The 20,884-nt window shown below is 41.5% G+C and overlaps 1 protein-coding gene across 5 annotated transcripts in view; it reads right to left on the reverse strand.

Annotated features, from left to right (window-relative positions):
- Positions 1–5,168: 5,168 nt before the first annotated feature.
- The window catches only part of LOC140741325 (oxysterol-binding protein-related protein 7-like), a 123,836-nt gene continuing 108,120 nt past the window's right edge, over positions 5,169–20,884 (reverse strand). For 4 of the 5 annotated variants that reach the window (XR_012102046.1, XR_012102048.1, XR_012102045.1 and 1 more), the window contains 4 exons: positions 20,201–20,327; positions 13,948–14,070; positions 8,049–11,007; positions 5,169–8,001 (listed from right to left, as the gene is read on the reverse strand). Coding sequence is in view for 1 of the 5 variants with exons in the window: in XM_073071409.1 (XP_072927510.1) it covers positions 10,899–11,007; positions 13,948–14,070; positions 20,201–20,327 (359 nt within the window). In the remaining 4 variants the exon portion in view is untranslated. Of the gene's footprint in view, positions 11,008–13,947; positions 14,071–20,200; positions 20,328–20,884 lie in introns of all 5 variants that reach the window. The other variant, XM_073071409.1, reaches the window with a different exon arrangement.

Raw genomic sequence — 20,884 nt, forward strand, 5'->3', positions numbered from 1 at the left:
GGCTAATGGAATGTTGGCCTTTATTACAAAGGGAATTGAGTACAAGAGCAAGGAAATCCTCTTGCATTTGTACAGGGCCCTGGTGAGACCACACCTGGAGTATTGTGTACAGTTTTGGTCTCCAGGGTTAAGGAAGGACATCCTGGCTGTAGAGGAAGTGCAGCGTAGATTCACAAGGTTTATTCCTGGGATGTCAGGACTGTCTTACGCAGAGAGGTTAGAGAGACTGGGCTTGTACATGCTGGAATTGAGATTGAGAGGGGATCTGATTGCAACATATAAGATTATTAAGGGATTGAACAAGATAGAGGCAGGAAATATGTTCCAGATGCTGGGAGAGTCCAGTACCAGAGGGCATGGTTTGAGAATAAGGGGTAGGTCATTTAGGACAGAGTTAAGGAAAAACTTCTTCTCCCAGAGAGTTGTGGGGGTCTGGAATGCACTGCCTCGAAAGGCAGTGGAGGCCAATTCTCTGGATGCTTTCAAGAAGGAGCTAGATAGGTATCTTATGGATAGGGGAATCAAGGGATATGGGGACAAGGCAGGAACCGGGTATTGATAGATGATCAGGCATGATCTCAAAATGGTGGTGCAGGCTCGAAGGGCCGAATGGTCTACTTCTCCACCTATTGTCTATTGACTATTTCTTACATCCTTCACATACATGAGGAGTAAAAATCTTTACATTACGTCTCCGTCTAAATGTGCAATCATAGTAATAAATAGAACAGTCAATGTAACATAGAAATACACTCAAATCAGTGTGAGTTAATCAGTCTGATGGCCTGGTGGAAGAAGCTGTCCCAGAGCCTGTTGGTCCTGGCTTTTATGTTGTGGTACTGTTTCCCAGATGGTAGCAGCTGGAACAGTTTGCAATTGGGGGGACTCGGGTTCCCAATTATCCTTCAGGCTCTTTTTACACACCTGTCTTTGTAAATGTCCTAAATAGTGGGAAGTTCACATCTACAGATGTGCTGGGCTGTCCACACCACTCTCTGCAGAGTCCTGCGATTAAGGGAGATACAGTTCCCATACCAGGCAGTGATGCAGCCAGTCAGGATGCTCTCAATTGTGTCCCTGTAGAAAGTTCTTAGGATCTGGGGGTCCATACCAAACTTCCTCAACCATCTGAGGTACCTTTTTCACCACACAGCTGATCTGTACAGACCATGAGGTCCTCGGTGATTTGAATGCTGAGGAACTTGAAGCTGTTTACCCTCTCAATCCTAGATCCATTGATGTCAATAGGGGTTAGCCTGTCTCCATTCCTCCTGTAATCCAGAACCAGCTCCTTTGTTTTTGTGACATTGAGGGAGAGATTGTTTTCTTGACACCACTGTGTCAGAGAGATGACTTCTTCCCTGTAGGCCACCTTGTTACTGAGATTAGGCCAATTCATGTAGTAGCGTCAGCAAATTTAATTAGCAGATTAGAGCTGTGGGTGGTGATAGTCATGGGTGTACAGAGAGTAAAGGAGGGGCTTATTACACAGCCCCAAGGGGCTCCTGTATTGAGAGTCAGAAGGGTGGAGGTGAGGGAACCCACTCTTACCACCTGCCGGTGATCTGACAGGAAGACCAGGATGTCCTGGGTGATGGGGATGCTCAAAGACAGATGCTGCCATATTGAAGCATCACCTTTAGAAGATGTCCTCGATGCTGGGGAGGCTAGTGCTCATGATGGGGCCGGCGGAGTTTACAACTTTCTGCAGCTTATGTTGATCATGTGCAGTGGCTCCTCCGTACCAGACAGTGATGCAACTGGTTAGAATGCTCTCCATGGTACATCTGTAGAAATCTGCCAGTGTCTTTGGTGACATTCTAATTCTCCTCAAACACCTAATGAAATATAGTTACTGTCACGCCTTCTTTATAATTGTCAATATGTTGGGTCCAGGATAGATCTTCAGAAATATTGACACCCAGGAACTTCAAACTGCTCACCCTTTCCACTACTGATCCCTCGATGAGGACTGGTGTGTGTTCCGTCAACTTAACCTTCCTTAAGTCCACAATCAATTCCTTGGTCTTACTGACGTTGAGTGCAAGGTTGTTGTTGCAACACCACTCAATCCATCTTGCTCCTGTATGCTTTCTCATCACCATCTGAAAGTCTGCCAATGATCATTGTGTCATTGGCAAATTTATAGATCGCGTAGCCACAGAGTCACGGGTGTAGAGAGAGTAGAGCAGTGGGCTAAGCATGCATCCTTCAGGCATGCCAGTGCAGATTGTCAATGAAACGATATTATTTCTGATCAGCACAGACTGTGGTCTCCAGTTGCAAAGGGAGGTACAGAGGCCCAGATTTTGGAGCATTTTGATTAGAACTGAGGGTATGACTGTTGAAAGGTGAGTTGTAGTTAATAAATAGCAGTCTGACATGTCCACATGATCCAAGACTGACTGAAGAGCCCCTGAGATTGCATCCACCATAGACCAATTATGATGATGGCCAAATTGCCATGGGTCCAGGTCCTGACCTAAGCAGGAGTTGATTCCAGCCATGACTAATCTTTCAAAGCACTTGATCGCAGTAGATATGAGTGCTGCTAGGTGATGGTCATTGAGGCAGCTCACCCTGCTCTTCTTGGACATCGGTATGATTGTTGCCCTTTTGAAGCAGGTGGGAGCCTCTGACTGTAGCAGTGAGAGACTGAAGATGTCCCTGAACACTCCCAACAGTTGGTTGGCACAGGTTTTCAGAGCTCTACCAGATGCACCATCAGGGCCTGTCACTTTACGAGGGTTCACCCTCTTGAAAGATGCTCTGATATTGGCCTCCAAGACATAGATCTCAGGGTTACCGGATACTGCAGGGATTCACGTAGTTTTATTCCTTTCAAAGTATCACTGCTATTCTGATGTTAGACTTCCCTTTGTAGGAAGAACTAGTCTTGTCAACTGGATTGATGTTCCAGTTGGTCTTTGTGGCAAAAGTACCATGATTTTGGTCAGTGTGGGAGGGATGAGTTAGAGCACATTATGGCAGTGTTACAAATGAGAAAGTCAATGGCACAACTACAGGTAGCAATGGATAAACCTGGAGAAGGCAAGAGGTCAGAGGGCAGGATTCAGGTGGTCCTCAGCCTAAGTGATGGACATCTGACCAAAGGACAAAGATGAAGTGGCTAAGGTCCATCTCAGTGCAATGACAGCCATGGCATTTATTGAGATCAGGACACCTTGGGAAGAGGCAGAGTGCTGAGAACTGATTATTCAGGATTAGAGAAGGAAGAAGGCCCTTTTCTTCACCACCACCCCTACCCCCAAGTACACTGATGACGGAATTGTCACTATTTCTACTCTGATACCAAATGTTTTATGACCTTTGTTGCAAGTCTTTTCCCTGCTTTCATTTGGCCCATTCCTGACTTCTCCAGCTCCACTTTAGGAGATAGGATATTGAACAGTATTTAAAGCCTAACACAGCTATGTCATCTAGATCTCTTTGAATCCCATTTCAGGAGAACTGTCGACTTTCTCAAGTTTCTGCAACTCCATTTCTGTTCTGATGATATTTCCCCCCTGTATCTGAGCTCCCATGATGTCTGATTTGAACTTAACCAAGGTTTTGACCCTTTACCAGCGTTGACAGGGCTCTCACTTACTTCCCCTATTCAAGGTCTGGATACTGAAGATCAAAGCTTGACAACCAGAGTTTGTGCTGGAATGTGTGGCACCCCAACTTACACAAACATGCTCCACTATGTTTTGATGTACATGTGATATATAAATCTGAATTTGAATCTAATCTACTTCTGGTCTCAGGCCCATGCCTCTAAGGATAGGATATCTCTTCCCCTTACCTGCCCCCGCTCCCAATCATTTACATTCAACACATCATCCACAGAGCCTAATTCCTTCAACATGGTGGTATCATCAAGACACACCTTTCCCCCTTCTGGTTCCCATCGAGTATTCTAAAGATCCTCCACCTTCTGTGACTCCCCAATTCACTCATCCATCTTCAATCTCCACACCTCTCAGTCCTTTCCCATGCAGCTGCAAGAGATGACAAACTTATTCTTTTATCTCTTCCCTTATCATCCAGAAACAATTATTTTCCATGTTCAGTGTATTCTCTTCTGCACTGTAAACCAAACATAAATTGCTGACCACTTCCTCTTGTTCTACAAGGGTTTCCACTTGCCTGTCATTTAATTCTTCATCCAAATGTCTTTGGCTTCTTATGCTATTCCAAGGAAGTCCAACAAAGAGTCAGGTAATAGCTTCTTTCATTTAGGTATGTAATAGTCCAGACAAGTTTGAATTCAATGGTTTCAGATTACCTGATGTTGCAGTTTGTTTCCAAACTGGTAACCAACCTGTAATATTCATTCTATTGTTTATCACCACAGATGCTTTCTGATCTGCTGACTACTAACTGAATACTCCTTTACTTCAGACTTCCATTAACTTTCACTGTAGTGTAGCAACTAGTGCAATTGCTTCACTGGTCAGGGTTCGAATCCCACATTCCAAAAGTGAGTTGCGGGCATGCTATATTTGTGTCGGAAGTGTGGCGACACTTGTGGACTGCCCCCAGCACAATCCTTACTGCGTTGATTGTTGACACAAAACGACATTTTATTGCATGTTTCGAGGTTCATGTGACAAAGCTAATCTAATTTTTTTTTCCCTTTTTAAACTGCTGTCTTGTATTCAATCAGCATAGGGTTTTCTACTCAACCTCTTCCCACAAGACAAAGGCAGCATTCCATGAACTAGCAATAGTCCACTGCATTTCCACAAAAAGCAAGCAGAAGCTTCTTGGACAGAGTAACATAACAGTTAAAGGTGCTGTCTCACAGCCTCAGCAACCTGGGTTCAACCTTGACCTCTGTGTGTTGTGATCATCTGGGCTTCCACCACGTGCTCTGATTTCCTTCCACATCCCGAAGTTAATTGTCCAAAGTAAATTGCTCCTAATGTTAGGAGGGAGTTGAACAGTATGTGAGAAAAGGTATAAGGGAATGGGATCAAGGGCTGGCATAGACTCAATGGGTCAAATGGTCTCTTTCTATATTATAATAAAGTATAAATATAGAGACACCAAAACTGCAAGGAAATCATTTATGAACATACTCATGTAGAGATATTGAAGGAAGAGAGCTTCCAATCCTTGCACACTAAGGGTGAAGGGAACAAAAACAAGTACACCAATCCTTCAGACACAATTATATTTTTAATAAACATTTAAACATGCCAAGTACAAGGTATTGAATACCTTATCACACTGTGCTTGAATGGAGATGTCATTGTGCCACTAATACAGAAGTCCTGATGACACAATCTATTTGAATATTGCTTCAATGATGTTTCAAAACAATACAAAAAGATTTCTAAAATGTTTAACTTAGACAGGATGACATTTTTTCCCATGATTTTCAGACTCTAACTTTTAAAATGACTCTTATAAGTTACCTCCACACCTTGCTCTGTCTAGTTTTGCTCTATCTTGGTGGCCAGAACCAATCCTGTGGCTAATGGACTTGCCACACAAGTCTAATGTGGGCACTGGATTTTCACTTAGATGCCAGTGCTGACTACTTGTGTTGCTGTGTGAAAAGAGTGCCTGAATAGCTAAGTCACAATGATACAGTGGTAGGATAAACACATTGCCTTGGAGTGGATAGAGAAATAAATGTACTGATGTTTGGCTAAAATACTTAAATTTCAGCTGAGCTCTAACCCACAAGGGTAGGAACCAGAGGTGCCTCTCATTAACTATTGACAAAAAAATGTGCAGTCATCAAGTGGGAAGGAGGCTGGACATTTTACGGTGGGAAAAATATTGGGGGTGTTCTACTTGCTCTTCATAGGTCACAAACTGATGAATATTTTGTGAATCTGATTTCACCGGGGGAAAGTGGTGGTAAAATTGGGAGAAATTGGCATTCAGGGCACAGTAAAATGGGGCAGTGAACAGTATTGAAGAGGTTTGGTGGGACTAATAGGATGTTCTCATTTCTTCACTGTTTAAATAAAATAACAAAAATCTGGAAAAAATGGAGAGGTGGTCACAGAGCAAAACTAATCAACAGAAAACGAGGAATGCTAGAATCAGGGGTATTGCCAGTCTAGTTGCAGTCTAATTCCATAACCCTACTGGGGAAAATCTGCTGAAATTTACTCTTTGTAACTATGGTAGCAGAATCTAGTAGCACAGTAACATTAGTTTTTCTCAGTGAGATTGGAGGATAAAAATCAAAATTTCCAGCAATTCTCACTCACAACCAAAAGGTACAATAGCTGGTCTATTACAAGTACTGTATAAAGATTGCACTATATTGGTTCCATCCTTGCCTTACAAAATGCCCTTTTAACGGTGCAACATCACTGAAGGGTATAAGCTCCAAGAGACATTCTGGAATTTGACCTCACTTTCCTAGTGTGTGGAATCAAGGGCCAGGAAGGTACTTCAGAGAGGATTGTATTCAGGCATTTACTTTTCCAAAGTAACAGCAATTTTGGCATAGTGCAAAACTATTCCAAAATTAGTGGTGGGACACAAGCAAATTGGCTTTTACATTCTGCAAAGAACCAACATTTTGCAGCAACTAGAGTGAGCAAGGCGTGGAAATAATGGTCAATGACCAACTGCCCTTCACAGACATGACCTCTCCACTTCTCTCAGAGCATAGCATGGAAAAGTGTCCAAAAGTTAAATCTGCTTAATGTGCAACTTTATATTCCCCATATGAAAGACAGCTCAATGTCCACCTCCCCATTGACCAACACACAAGATTTGCTTGGAGATGATTACAGGCACCAATACGTTACTAATTGGGTCATCAGATAATATCAATAATGTATAAACGTGAAATCTCCAATCAAAACTGTTGTAGTTAAAATAAATATTTAATTTTGACTAAGATATTAAGAGAAGCTCAAAGAACATTTTTTCTCTTATGGTATCATGTCATGCTTCATTTTGAGTTATGTCCTGGTCATGATTTAAAGATGTGAATGGGTCTAAGCTCTAACTGAGCCAATGTTGAGTGGAACTTTCAAAAAGGTCATTGTTTTGCAAGCGTCATGGAATAATGCAGAATGCAGTAAATGTAACATTTCTCCCCCAGAGGTACACAAGGCCAGTTGACAGCATTACACGACTGCAGATGTTGTGAAGTGACTCAAGTGGTGGGGGAAGGTTTGGGGTAAAAATTAGGCAACTTGAGGATAAAAACATTCTGCCAACTTGACAAGAGCTTTGCATTATTTCCAAACAATCTTCATCTCATGCTATCTTTCTTCTTTTTTTAAAAAAAAGGAGTGAAAGCAAACCCAAGTCAGCACTTTAAAATTTCCCACAGCAGCATTTGAACAAGGGGTAGAAATACTTCCACGACTGGACAGAGACTGTTGGATGCGGAGAGTCCAAACCCAACTGTACCATGAAGATGATTAACTTGGTACTCTGAGCAGGATGAAGCCAAGTGAATTTTCTTCATTCAAAGCCATCTGAACAATCTCAATTAGCCCAATCTTGGTAGGCTGTATTAAAAGGTGAGCATTTTGCACTTTACCGCTTTTCCTTAACCTACCTCAACATTGCAGTCCACAGTATTCAATCTGGATATCATGTGTCTCAGGATCCACATTATACAGATTTGATTTCGACCATTTTAAAACAAATCTTGCTCCAATTCAAATGACCAGAGTCTCAAAACTTTACTGAAGCAAATGAACAGAGATACTATGCTGAGAATGAGTGATCATTGTTAAAGTATATAGAAGTGAGAGATCATGAGGTCTGACCCTGTTTGTTGTCTGCCTGCAGATAACTCTTCAGGGAGGTATAAATACCAGCTTTATACAAACTCTGGGTTTGGGTAGGGGTGGAGGAAATCAGGCAGCAATAATGCCATCAAATGGTAAAGGTGACCAACATCCACACTTCAAGTAACAGTTCCAAATGCATATCCAAAGTGTTCAAGCTAAACACTAACAGTGTACGTGAAGAGCCTTCACCAGAACCAGAAGGAACTTCCAAGCCCTCGAAATGGTTATTACTTTTTTTAAAAAAAAATTTTCCTTCTGTACCTTCATACATATTCGTTCCAAGGCTTAGTATCTCATCCGAGAAGGAGTCTTGATTCAGCTCCTGATTAAAAGTGCTGCAAATGTGCAGTTAATTAATTTCCTTTATTCACCTTTATAACCCACTGGTTTGATGGTGAGTACTAACTAACCATATAACAGGTCCCTTTTTAAGTTTAGAGATATTTAGACTTATTCACAACAATTTAAAACAGTGATTTGCAGGTATCCCTCCCTGTCAAACTACTCATAGTTGTGCTTATTCACTAAGGGGTAAGAATCTCAAAGCAATGAAAGGATTGATAGTCTATCTTCTTCACACCAAGTCAGTGAATATCAGGAGAATACTTTCACCAAAAAGAGAGTCACAGTGGAATCTACAGCCAGTCCTTGCACAACGTTGACCATTATGAAATACTGAACAAAATTAGTGTGATCCTGCCACGAACTATCCCAAGCCAAGAAATATTTAAAGCAATTGTAGTACCTTGCAATTCCCCCTAGTTGCTCCCACTATAAAACTGTACATCTCAAACTTCCTGCAGTTCTGTGTGATGGTTTCCAAGAAAAATGACCCATTGGGTTTTAGTATTTGACTGTAAATGGTAACATGAGATGTTTAATCAATGGATCAGTGCAGAGAATTTCAAAGGTATTGCTATTATCCATCCCCTTGCTATAACTACCTTGCACCTTGGCCAACACGAACGAGGGAAACGTGATGAAGTGGTGGAGCCCTCTTACCTCTGCATCTGATGTGTAAGTAGGCAAGAAAAGGCCAATGGATTGGTTATCCATTCCCTCCATTTACAACTTGTGGAAACAATTCCAGGGTCCACCAACCAACCCTCATCTCACCTCTTCCAGAGCAGAGGTCAGCTAAGACGGCAAAGACCGGAGATCAAACCTAAGCCCAAACCATTCTGGTTACTGCCCCACTGGACCAAACAGAGCTAAAGCCTACAGCTACTCAGCAATGTAGGTGGGAATTGTGATCTTGTGGTCAACACTCCATAAGCACAGTGAAAAGCACATGCTTGCTCCCAATGTGATTCCAATGCATTACTAGCACTGTTAAAGCAGAGCGAGTTGCAATGCACAGCAACTTTTCCACAAGCTCAATGCAGTTCAACCAAGAGCAGATGAGTGCTGCCAATCTTACTGTTCTGGGAGCTGGGGACACCTCAGTACTTCTTACAGGCTACAGGTCAACTCTCCCACAGAGTTCAGCACAACCGCTTTTCAAACCACTCAGCGGCCGCGTGAGTGCGGACTGCGCACCAGGACTAACAGCAGCAGAGTTCCAGCTGAGTAATGCCGGAACAAGACGACGTGGCATCACTGGTCCGTGTTTAAACACTGCAACCGTGTTTAATCACGGTTCCACTTCCCCCAGCTGCAGTGGCGCAGGCTACTGACTGCAAAATGCACACCGTGCTGCATCTCAGGCTCCGTGTGATAAACTTGCCAGTTGTGCATCCCGCAAACTTTAGCAATGAAAAGTTACAAATGTAAATAACTGTCATTCCACGCGTAGTCAGGGCATCCTGACAGCACTTGACACCTCAAGCTAACATCCAATGGCTTTTGACCATTTACACCACCTCTATAAACCCCTCTAATGGGCCTTTGTGACTGCTGCTCGATTGCCAATATATGCTGTGTCTTGTTAGCCACAACTTAATAATGAGCTCCAAGACCTCTCACTAGTCAAGGAAAAGTCAACTACAACTTGCTAGTGAGATGGTATTTAAGAGACTCCTGTATCTTTCCAGAGCTTTAAAAAAAAACTTTCTTGAAGAATTTTCCATTTGTTTTCTTGAGATGAAAACAATCTTTGCAAATGACAAGTGTCATTTTAATCACAGGAATACAAGGGCTCCCCCTCAAAATGTGCTGGGAACCTGCAAATACATCGAACCTGGAGGATGAAATGCCACCACTGTTAAAAACGTCTCTAGTGAGGCATTATCTCAGTCTATACAAACAAATAATCTTTGATTGAAAAGTGATTGCGTACAGTGCTGTAACATAAAAGACTGAATGCATCTTTTTTAACATCTGCTAGACATCATTTCAATCCTGCATTGCATCATTGGTCCACTGCAGGGGGCATGTCCAAAATGGAGATTTCCAAACCATTCCAAACGTACAGCTGGTCTATCAGTTCCAAGAAATTAGCAGAGGGAGGAAACTGCTCAAGGAATTCCTTCCCACTGCAGACCACCATCGCTCATGAGATCTATATCTCAGAGTAACTCTGTAGCAAAGGGAATCTTTACCCTGTGTGGATGCCAATTACAAATTATTTCATAAAACCCCACTGCGTTAGCAGTCAGACCATCAGCAGCAGTGACTCAAAAGATGAGAAAAAAAATCACCTCCCAAAATAAATATACACTATTTTCTTTTAAAATAAAGCTTAGACTTTCTTTGAAAACTAAAATTCTTCATAAAACAGGCTGATTGATAAAATATTCTTCATAATCTATGAAACTTTCAAAGAAAGACGTCCATGACAAACAGATGTGGATACATTACATTTATGTCAGGTGATATGGAAAGGTGCAACAACCTTAGTGTATTTCCAAATAATGCACTTTTGAGTTAGCCGGGAACCCACACCCCTACTCCCTTGCGCTAGAGTGGGGAGGAACAATCTATTAGCAGCACATACGCTGTGCTTTGGACGCAAGTGTGCTCTTCTCGTATAAAATTTAAGGCACCTGCTAGGAGGTAAACCTGAGAAGCAGGGTCGGTGTGGTGAGGGGCAATGGAACAGGAGGTGGTGGGACTTTGGGGGATAAGGGAGGTGTAAAGACTTTCCACATGGCCCAACGCACAACTGGGCCCTCACCACAGCACTGGGTTGTCCACCTTTGAGAATCCGGGGTCTTTCCTCAACTCCCAGTAAGTACCGTTGCTAATCCATGACTCTTTTCCACTGGCGTCAATAGTTTTTCTGGAAAAAAAAGACAAAAGTGTGGCTCATTAAAAACAGAGGGGCAGATGGGCAACAGACTGGAAGCCATTCATGCTCTTGACACTGAAGCAGGAGTGACTTCACGTCTCAATGCGGTGTTGGAAGTGCTGCTTTTCAGATCATCCACTCTCTTATTTGAAACCACAACTCATGTAGAGTGAGGGGTCCATCAAGGAAGCAACTTGGTTATCAGTTCTTTGATTATTTGCGGGTTTGTGCATCGATGATGAGGTCAGCATTTAGTGCCCTTTGGAAGTGACGGTCCCTTTGAACTGCGATAACCCTTCTGGCAAAGTTGCTCTGGGATTTAGAACAAGGAACGGTGAACTTTTACCAAGTCAGGATTTCGTACATTTTGGAGTGGAACCTACATAAGAGATTGGAGCAGAATCGGGCCATTCGGCCCATCAAACCTGCTCTGTCATCTAAACATGGCCGATTTTTTTTTAACCCCATTCGCCCCCTAACCCATAACCCTTTTACCAATCAAGAGTCCTCAATCTCTGCCTTAAGTACACCCAATGAGTTGGCCTCCATAGCCATCTGTGGTAATAAATTCCAGATTCACCACCCTCTGGCTTAAGAAACTCCTCCTCATCTCAAGTTTTAAAGCAATGGCCCTTAATCTGAGGCTGTGCCCTCAGATCCTAGTCACGACTCTACTAGAAACACCCTCTTATTTCAGTAGCTGGTAGGTTTCTTCTTGGTGGTCTTGACATAGTAACAGTGGTTTGATTTCACAAGGTCAGTCACTTGGTCTCTTGTGTGATGGAATCATGGAAACAAAAAGCCATCAACCAAGATCAAAGTGAACCAAGCGTTCAACCTTGAGCATGGCTGTGAGACTTTACAGGAAACGCATCAAACAGCAAGTGTTTCCACAAGATTTCTGCCATCACTCATTGGCATCAAGGTAAAACTTGGAAAGGCTGGACAAAACCTACCTGGTCACGACCCTGAGGGCACAGTTACACTGGACAGGTGACAATTCCCACAGACAGACCCATTCGCAATGCCAGCTCCCTTATAAAGAGCTTGAACTGGATGACTAGAAAGTTGCGTTTTTTTGCTCTGTGCACTTTTCTGGATAACTTTTTTTTCTCTTGTGAATGCTTTGCATCTGATGTCACGTGCCTGTGATGCTGCTGCTGAAAGTTTAAAAAAATTGTGTGTGTTCTTGTGCATTGAATAAACTTGACTTTAAACAGGGATATCCAAGGAAATGATACGAGGACTTTATCAAAGACAGCCTCACACGGAAATGATACGACGACTTTATCAAAGACAGCCTCACACAGTGACCTTCCTGCAAGAGAAATGGAGTCTTGTGCCCAGGACAGAACAGGCTGGTGTGTTTTGACCAAATGGGTCTGCGTCAACTTTAAAGCATCCCAGAGCCGGAGAAGGCAGGATAACCTCAGCATCTGTGCCTGCCATAGCATCTCACCTGTTTCCTTCCCTACCCCTCCACAAGCCAGCCTCTGAGCATGCACCTCCAGAGCTGGCCTTGCCAACCACACCTGCACAAATGACATCATTGAACTCAATGGGCAACCCACAGTATGGGTTGTTCTGTCCTGGGCACAAGACGCCATTTCTCTTGCAGGAAGGTCACTGTGTGAGGCTGTCTTTGATAAAGACCTCGTATCATTTCTGTGTGAGGCTGTCTTTGACAATGACAACTCACTGAAAACCTGACAGGGCAGATGCTGGAAAAGCAAATAAAGAGTTTTGCACTTCGAGAAGGCTGTGAAAACATTGTGAAGAATGAGAAGTGACCTAATTGAAACGTACGATTTTGTTTTGTGCAGCTTGACAGGGTAGGTGCAGATGCTGCCCCCTGGCTGAGGCATCTAGAACCAGAGCTCAAAGTTTCCAATTAAGGGGCTGAGATAATAAGTATTTTAGCATTATTGATTTATTTTTTTTATCTGCATGGTTTGTCTTCTTTTGCACAGTGATTGTCAGCCATTGTGTATCGTTTTAAATTAATTCTATTTCTGTTCTGTGAATGCCTGCAAGAAGATGAATCTCAAGGTAGACATGGTGACACATGCACTGTGATAATAAATTTACTTTCAACTTTCTTTGCCCGACAGGCAATAAGCCTTTGGTATTCTCCATCCAAATGGCTGCAGTAACTCAGTCACTGGCAGATTAGAGAGGGGGATTGAGCAGATTGTTAACTGAATCAGGGAATATGGACGGTATTCCTGCTGGAAATTAGTCCTGAGATAAATGATCAGCCATGAACTCAGTGAATGGGGAAAGCAGGTACAAGGGACAGAAATGGCACACTCTCGCTTCTGTTGCTATGCCTCATGCAATGAATAAGGTGGGATGGTAGGGCCCCCAGAGGTCGGGGTTCAATTCCTGCTGCTGTCTGTAAGGGGTTCACTTTGTGGGTTTCTTCTGGGAATTCCAGTTTCCTCCCATATTCCAAAAGATATACGAGTTAGGGTTAATAAGTTGTGGACATGCTATGTTGGTGCGAAAGTACAGCGACACTCGCAGGCTGCCCCAGCACATCCTCAGACTGTGCTGGCCATTGACGCAAATGACATGTTTCACTGTATGTTTCAATGTGCATGTGACAAATGAAGCTCATCTTTAGAGTCCAAAGGCAGATGCTGGTGGCACAAGAGACTCCAGATGCTTGAACCTGTAGCAACAAAATTGCCCTGATGCAGGGACACAAACTAAAACATCGACAATTCCTCCCCACCCCCCCATAATCCCCAGACAGATACTTGACCCACTGAGTACCTTCAGCAGACCGGTGGTGATGCTGAAGATCTCACCCTCTCCTTCACTCCCCTTTTGGCATCTACCCATCACCAGCATCACAGCAACGCAGTGCGCAGCCTCTGCCCATAATGGGTACAGTAAAATGAACCACTGTACCTAACTGCTACTTACGTGAAAAAACGAGACTGGTAAACCATGTTGTTTTCTTCCATTATCCTCCTCCTCTCCCTCTGTAATTGTTCAATTCTTTGCTTATGAACCTCTGCTCCATCCACATTCCCCTCCTCTAGATATCTGAAGTTAAAGAAAACACATATTAAAAAAAACGAGGGAGGCGCAAGGTTACTGGCAAAGACTTGCAGTATAATGAAGAGGCTTCCATGTTTGACACTGGCAAACTCAGCCTGAAAGGGGAAGTAGAAAGTTATGGAATCTAATCGGTACATTGCTTGGGTGGCTCAGTAGCATAGCGGTCAGCACAATTGCTTTACAGCGCTACCAATCACAAATCGGGCTCTGACTCCCACTGCAGTCAGTAAGGAGTTTGTATATTTTCCCCGGGACCACACGGTTCCCTCCCACATTCCGAAGACATACTGTTATAAAGCAAATTAGAGAATTGCAGGCATGCTATGCTGGTGCCGGAAGCATGGGAACACATGCAGGCTGCCCCCAGCACAATCCTCGCTGATTTGATTTGGCCCAAATGACACATTTCACTGTATGTCTCAAAGTACATTAGAGAAATAACGTTAATATTTAAAATTTTGGCTAGAGTTCTGGATCATTGACCAAGGGACAATCCCACGGTGGCAGATACCCAAATTTAAGTTCTCTGATTAAATAAAACTGCAATCACAAATTAAGAGCTAATTTCAATCATGGGAATCATAAACTTGATGGATTATTGAAAACATCCATCCAATTCACTAACATATTTTAGGGAAGGGAATCTGTCGACCTTACATTGTCTGGTCTCTCTTCAACCCTTGGCCCACCAACATGGTCGATTCTTAACTCAGTCAATTTGGAGATGGGGGAGTGTTGTCTCCCCGTCACTGTGGAAAGAGCGATACCTGTCTCCCCCTTGTTAGTGAGAGAGAGAGCCTGTGGGAAGTGGCAAATGTTGGAGTGAACAGTTAGACTGTAGATCATGGACTCTCTTTGGGGGCACGGTTGGTGGTGAGAATGCCGATGCCTTATGCTAGAATAAGTGGGGGAAGGGGAGGGGGGCTTTGGGGTTCTATGTTTTTTTCTGTTATTCATTCGATGGGTTTTTCTCTTCTGTTGTTTTGAGGATATCTGCGGAGATCAAGAATTTCAGATTGTATATTGAATACATTCTGATATTAAAATGGAACTAATGAACTATTGAAATTCAATATCCCCATCCTCTGAATCAATTTGATAAGGATTCATAATCCCTTTCAGAAAGATTCTCATGTCTATTTGAAAGGGTTAATTTCCCTGGGCTAGGTCGAGGAGAGAGTGGGCAGTCAATCACACATGCCCTCAAAGCATAGAATCAGATGCTATATATTCATCCTTTACTAAGACTTCCCAATGAAAACGCATTTGACAGAGTTGAATGGAAATACCGTACTTATTTAATGTTTTAGAGAAATTTGGCTTTGGTATTAATTTTAATAAGTGGATCAGAATGATATATAAAAGCCCTACTGCTACTGTTATTACTACCAATTGCAGATCTTTTTTGTCCCCAGCTTTCTCAGGGTACGAGACAAGGATGTCCGTTAAGTCCTTTGTTATTTAATTTGTTGCTGGAACCCTTGGCTATTGCACTTCGTGAAGCTAAAGATATTCATGGAATTTTCATAAATGGGACTGTTCATAAGATCTCCTTTTATGCTTACGATCTCTTAGTTCATATTTCGAATCCTGAAGAATCCATTCCTAGTTTATTGAAACTATTAAGTGATTTTGGAAAGTTTTTGGGATATAAACTAAACCTTCATAAAAGTGAATTATTTCCCCTAAATGACTCTGCTTCTATATATGACATTCCTTTTAGAGTCACGGACTCTTAAATATTTAGGTATTATTATCACTAAAAAAATCACAAAGACCTTTATGAAACTAATTTGGTTCCTTTAGTGGATTTTATGAAGCAATTATTTTGTAGATGGAATCCACTTACACTTTTGTTAGCTGGCCGAATTCATGCAGTTAAAATGATGATTTTACCAAAATTTTTTATATGTATTTCAAAATATCCCTTTTTTAACTAATAAGTTTTTTTTGATCAGGTTGACTATTATTTCATCTTTTGTTTGGAATAATAAAAGACCAAGAATTGGTAAATATCATTTACAAAAATTAAAAAAGCATGGAGGTCTTGCTTTGCCTAATTTAAGAATGTATTATTGGGCTGTTAATATGCATTATATGTGCTTTTTGTTATGATAAAAATGAACTATCACCTTGGGCTGATTTGGAATTGAATGCTGTGGAACAGTTTCACTTAACCTCATTATTAGGAGCTTCTCTACCTGTACAACTGGCCAAAATTACTAATTTAAATTTATACCCTGTGATTAAGCAGCCATTACAAATTTGGTTCCAGTTTCATAACTTTTTTTAATCTTAAAAAATTTAAACTTTTAAAGTTTAATTTATCGAAATTATTTACTTAAACTTTCATTAAGTGATCCTACCTTTCTTCTTTGGAGGAATAAAGGAGTTTATTCCTTCATGGATCTGTTCCAAGATGACCGATTGATGTCTTTTGAGAAATTAGTAACTAAATACTCTCTCGTATTCACATTTCCTGCAATATCTTCAGGTCAGACACTTCTCACAAGAATATTTAAATAATTTTCCATATATACAGGATTCTGACCTGTTAGGTATTATTTTTAAAATGAACCCTTTAGTGCAAGGTTTTATTGGGAAAATTTATAATTTATCGTTACAACAGCACAATTACCCTTCACTTAAGATTGGGAGAGAGAGCTTAACATGACCCTGATAACAGAGGATTGGTTGTGGATTTTGAAGTTGGTTAACTCTTCTTCGATCTGTGCCAATCACTCTTTAATTCAATTTAAAATTATACATCGTTACTATTTGACAAAGGAGAGACTGTCTAAAATGTTTCCTAATGTTGATAGTCAGTGTGACAGATGTAAAACCGAGACAGCCACATTGACACGTTTTGGTCGTGTTCTATAATGAAACATTTTTGGAAATCTATTTTCTCTACAATTTCTGAAGTTTTAAAAATTAATTTACAACCTATAAGACCAACATGTAATTGCACTTGTTATATTATTGGCCAGAAGGGCTATTTTGTTGAAATGGAAAGATGCTTCTGCTCCTACTTTGATACAATGGTTCTCTCAGGTGATGCTATGTCTTAGTTTGGAGAAAATCAGAAGTCGAACTTTTGATCCTCGATTTGATTTTGAGAAAAGGTGGGGTTCATTTGCCCGCTACTGTCATCTGATTTGAGTTAATTAATATGGTTTCTTTTCGATTTTTGTTTAAAAGGATTTGAGTTGGCGGATTGATGTTTTTCTTTTATGGAAGCTTGTATGACGTATAGCTCCAGGGTTGTGCTCCCAATGGGGTTTTATTTTCTCTTAGTTAGTAGGGGCTCTTTTTTTACCTTTCTTTCAAAAAATATTATTAACACTATTTTTTTCTTATTATTGATATATTGGTTAGCTTTGTTAATCAGTTATTTGCTAATTCAATTCTTCATTGTACATAATGACATACTGACTTGATTACCTTAATGTATTTTTTGTTGATCTTCAATAATAATTAATAAAAAATATTTTAAAAATGAAAAATGAATCAGATGCAATGGGCTCAGCAGTGCTTTATGTTGTGATGGCTCTGGATCTTTGGTCAACCAGCCAGATGTTCTGCCAACTGCAATTAAGGCCTGCTCCCTAGATGCCAGGAGCTGGTGTCTGATTAGCTCAAATCAGAATATTGGGAAAAAACCTGTCCCACTGCCAGCTTTGTACCAACATTTTATTAACTAACGAATATTCCAAATATATTTTGGTGAGATTCAACAGACCTAGAACTCGCAGCCTAACAGATTGTTGAAAGCCAACACCTTCATATTTCCAAGTGCCTGACAGTGGCCTAATGAATACCCTGCCACCACCAAGATCTTGTCACTAGAACAAGACTGCTTACCTATGCTGCACACCAAATGCGCTTTGAATCATAGTTTACTAACCTATTTGTGGTAATATTTTGTTTTATGTGCGGTGTGAGATAGGTTTTGTGGGTGCACTGTGGTCTGGAGGAATGTTGTTTCGTTTGGCTGTAAATATATATAGTCAGATGACAAACTTGAACTTGAGAAAAGAACTGTGATTGCAGGAACAAGTGCCAGAAACAGATTAATTTCACGTTCACTTTTCATCTTCACTAAAGGGTCTCCCTCTATATTGTAAATTTCCAAGTCTATGGTTACATGAGGTGTGGTGAAGACATGCAGTGAAAGCTCCTTCAGCCTACGCCCCCACCTCCCAAGCAAGCCTTGAACCAATATGGGGTTACATGCTAAATTAAGTTTTTAGGTAGGCAAGAGATGCTTATGAGCCATGCAGTGGTGCAATGTTGACACAAAGGCCTTGGAAAGTGTGCAAGGAAAGGGCAGGCTCTAACATCTTGGTCAGCATGAATGAGTTGAGCAGAACGGCCTGGTTCCATGCACGAGTCCTCCTTTATGACTATCTCCAAGATTGGTTGGTCCTCCTTTTAGAATTGTAGCATGGGAACAATTACTCGATTTTTTTCCTCCCTGGTTTAAGATGAAGGAGCGTGACAGCTTTCAGGTAGATTGAAATGAAGGAAATTTGACTAAACACACATCTTTTCTGAAGGAAATTGTGGTGAACTACCGCCACAAACAGTGAGGAGGTAGGCAGAGGCAAGGCTGGTCCGGGTGGGGTGATGAGCTATGCTGGGACATTGCGAGGCACAACTTGTTTGAGCAGGAGTCGCACACGGAGTTCATATCGCCGCCGGAGATGGAGTGAGCGATTTGGAGAGGAGTCAATGCCTGTTCACCTAATCCGGGTCACTCTAAGTCTGGTTCAGAACGCTGTTGGCTTGCGACTATCGTTTTTTCATTTGCATGGTGTGTGTGCTTTCTCCCCCCTCTCTTTCTCTGCGCAGCGGTTTCTGGTCTTTTTTGTTTAAATTAGGTTATTCAGGTTCCTTGCTTTGTAAGCAGACATATCTCAAGGTGTGTAAATTCTTTGATAATAAGTGTGTGTTGAATCTTTGATGCTTCAGTGTTACAGCTGCTGTAGTGAAAACCATTACAAGAAGTGCAAGTCCTTCTATAAATAAATCAATTTTGTTAGTTTAAATACCCCACTCTCCATCGACAACACAGAATGACCAAGAGAAAGATAGATTTCCTAAGGACCGGATAAACAAGGATGTTCTCCTTGAAATAGAGAAGGTCAAGCAGAGAACAGAAAACGGTGGGTATGCCCAGCAGGTCAAGCAGCATCCACAAGGAGGCAACAGTTAATATTTCATCAGAACTGGTGGTCATTGACCTGAAACATTCATGTAGCTTCTCTCTACAGATACTGACTGATCTGTTGAGCTTTTTTTTTTTTAAAAAAAAAACTGTTCTTATTTCAGATCTTCACCTTCTACTACACACTTCTGCTTTTCTCAAGTTGAGAAGGAATTTGATTTGAGGTGTTCAGGATGGAATAGGGTCCAACACAAATGAAAAAGGAGAAACAGTTTGGACTGGCAGGAGGAGCGAGGACCAGAGGACTCAAACTGAAGATCAACAGAACCAGGTGGTGATCCCCGAAAAGACTTTCATGCAGTAAATAGTCACAGTTAGATATTCACTGTCTGGGTGGCGGGAGCAGAGCCGACTTGGCTTCAAAAGGAGAACTGAATAGATAATGGAGGTTGATGTGACACTGTAGGGATATGAGGAAGGACCTGCCATCTGGGACTGACTGGGTTGACATTGCAGAGATAAAAATGGCAAACACCGGAAAACAGAGCAAATCAGGCAGCATCTGTGGAGAGATGAACTTCAGACTGACGATCTCAGACTGGAACATCAACCATTAATCCTTTCACAGATGCTGCCTGATTCGCCGATCTTTTCCTTCATTTTCTGTTTTTATTGAACATTTGCAATGTCTACATTTTTGCTTGAGTTTTGTGTGGACATAATGGGACGAATGGCTTCTTATTTTGTTGTAATTCTGTGATTAGTTTATTCCACAAATTCAAGCTTGTAAAAAATGCCCTTAGAGAATCAGCTTAAAGCAGCACAAATATTTTATGAACATTTGAGAGTGGAGCTGAAACGTGATAAACGATGCCTTGGGAGGAACCATGGCAGTCTCAATGTTAATGGCATATTGAGTAAAGAGCCTGTCTCACTTCGGCCTACCTTTGGTCTGGCCTCAGTCGTGTGTCAGTCAAGGGCAGGACACGTTTAAGGTCAAGGGTCAGTTCGTTGAGTTCCCGAGCGAATGTGGTGAAGCCGTAATAACTTTCATGGTCATTAGGAACGGGTTCTGAAAAGAGAATCAAGAATATTACATTACTGAACCAACATTACCACAACAAACACAGCATGCTTGTTGAAATAAAATGTTTCAGCGAAAACAAGGCTATTGCATTCTAAATATGAAAACACCAACACAAACTGAAGTTTATACAAACTAATGAAGAGATTAGTGAAGCTTAATTGAACTTTTAAAATTACACGAGTGAGCAATGTCCAATTCACACACATCAGGGATTCATCAGCAAAATGAAAGGACTCAGAATGCTTAACCAAAGCTGTTTCATATTGCAAATAGTGCTATTACTATATTGCCAGCCAGAGTGGAGATGACTGCAGAATACTCCGTGAATCAAGATTAGATTTCACCCTCTAATTGGGATCGACGTCTATATACATAATTCAGGTACGTCTAGCCTCCAGTGACTGTATTTTGTTTGTTTACTTAGAAAAGTTAGCTTATTGCAGTTTATTATTTGATGTCTTATAATGTACTGCTGCCATAAAACAAACTTCACAACAAATGTCAGTGATAATAAGCTTGATTCTGCTTCATACAGGGAAATG

This window comes from Hemitrygon akajei, chromosome 18, assembly GCF_048418815.1.
Source record: "Hemitrygon akajei chromosome 18, sHemAka1.3, whole genome shotgun sequence".
Lineage (NCBI taxonomy): Eukaryota > Metazoa > Chordata > Chondrichthyes > Myliobatiformes > Dasyatidae > Hemitrygon > Hemitrygon akajei.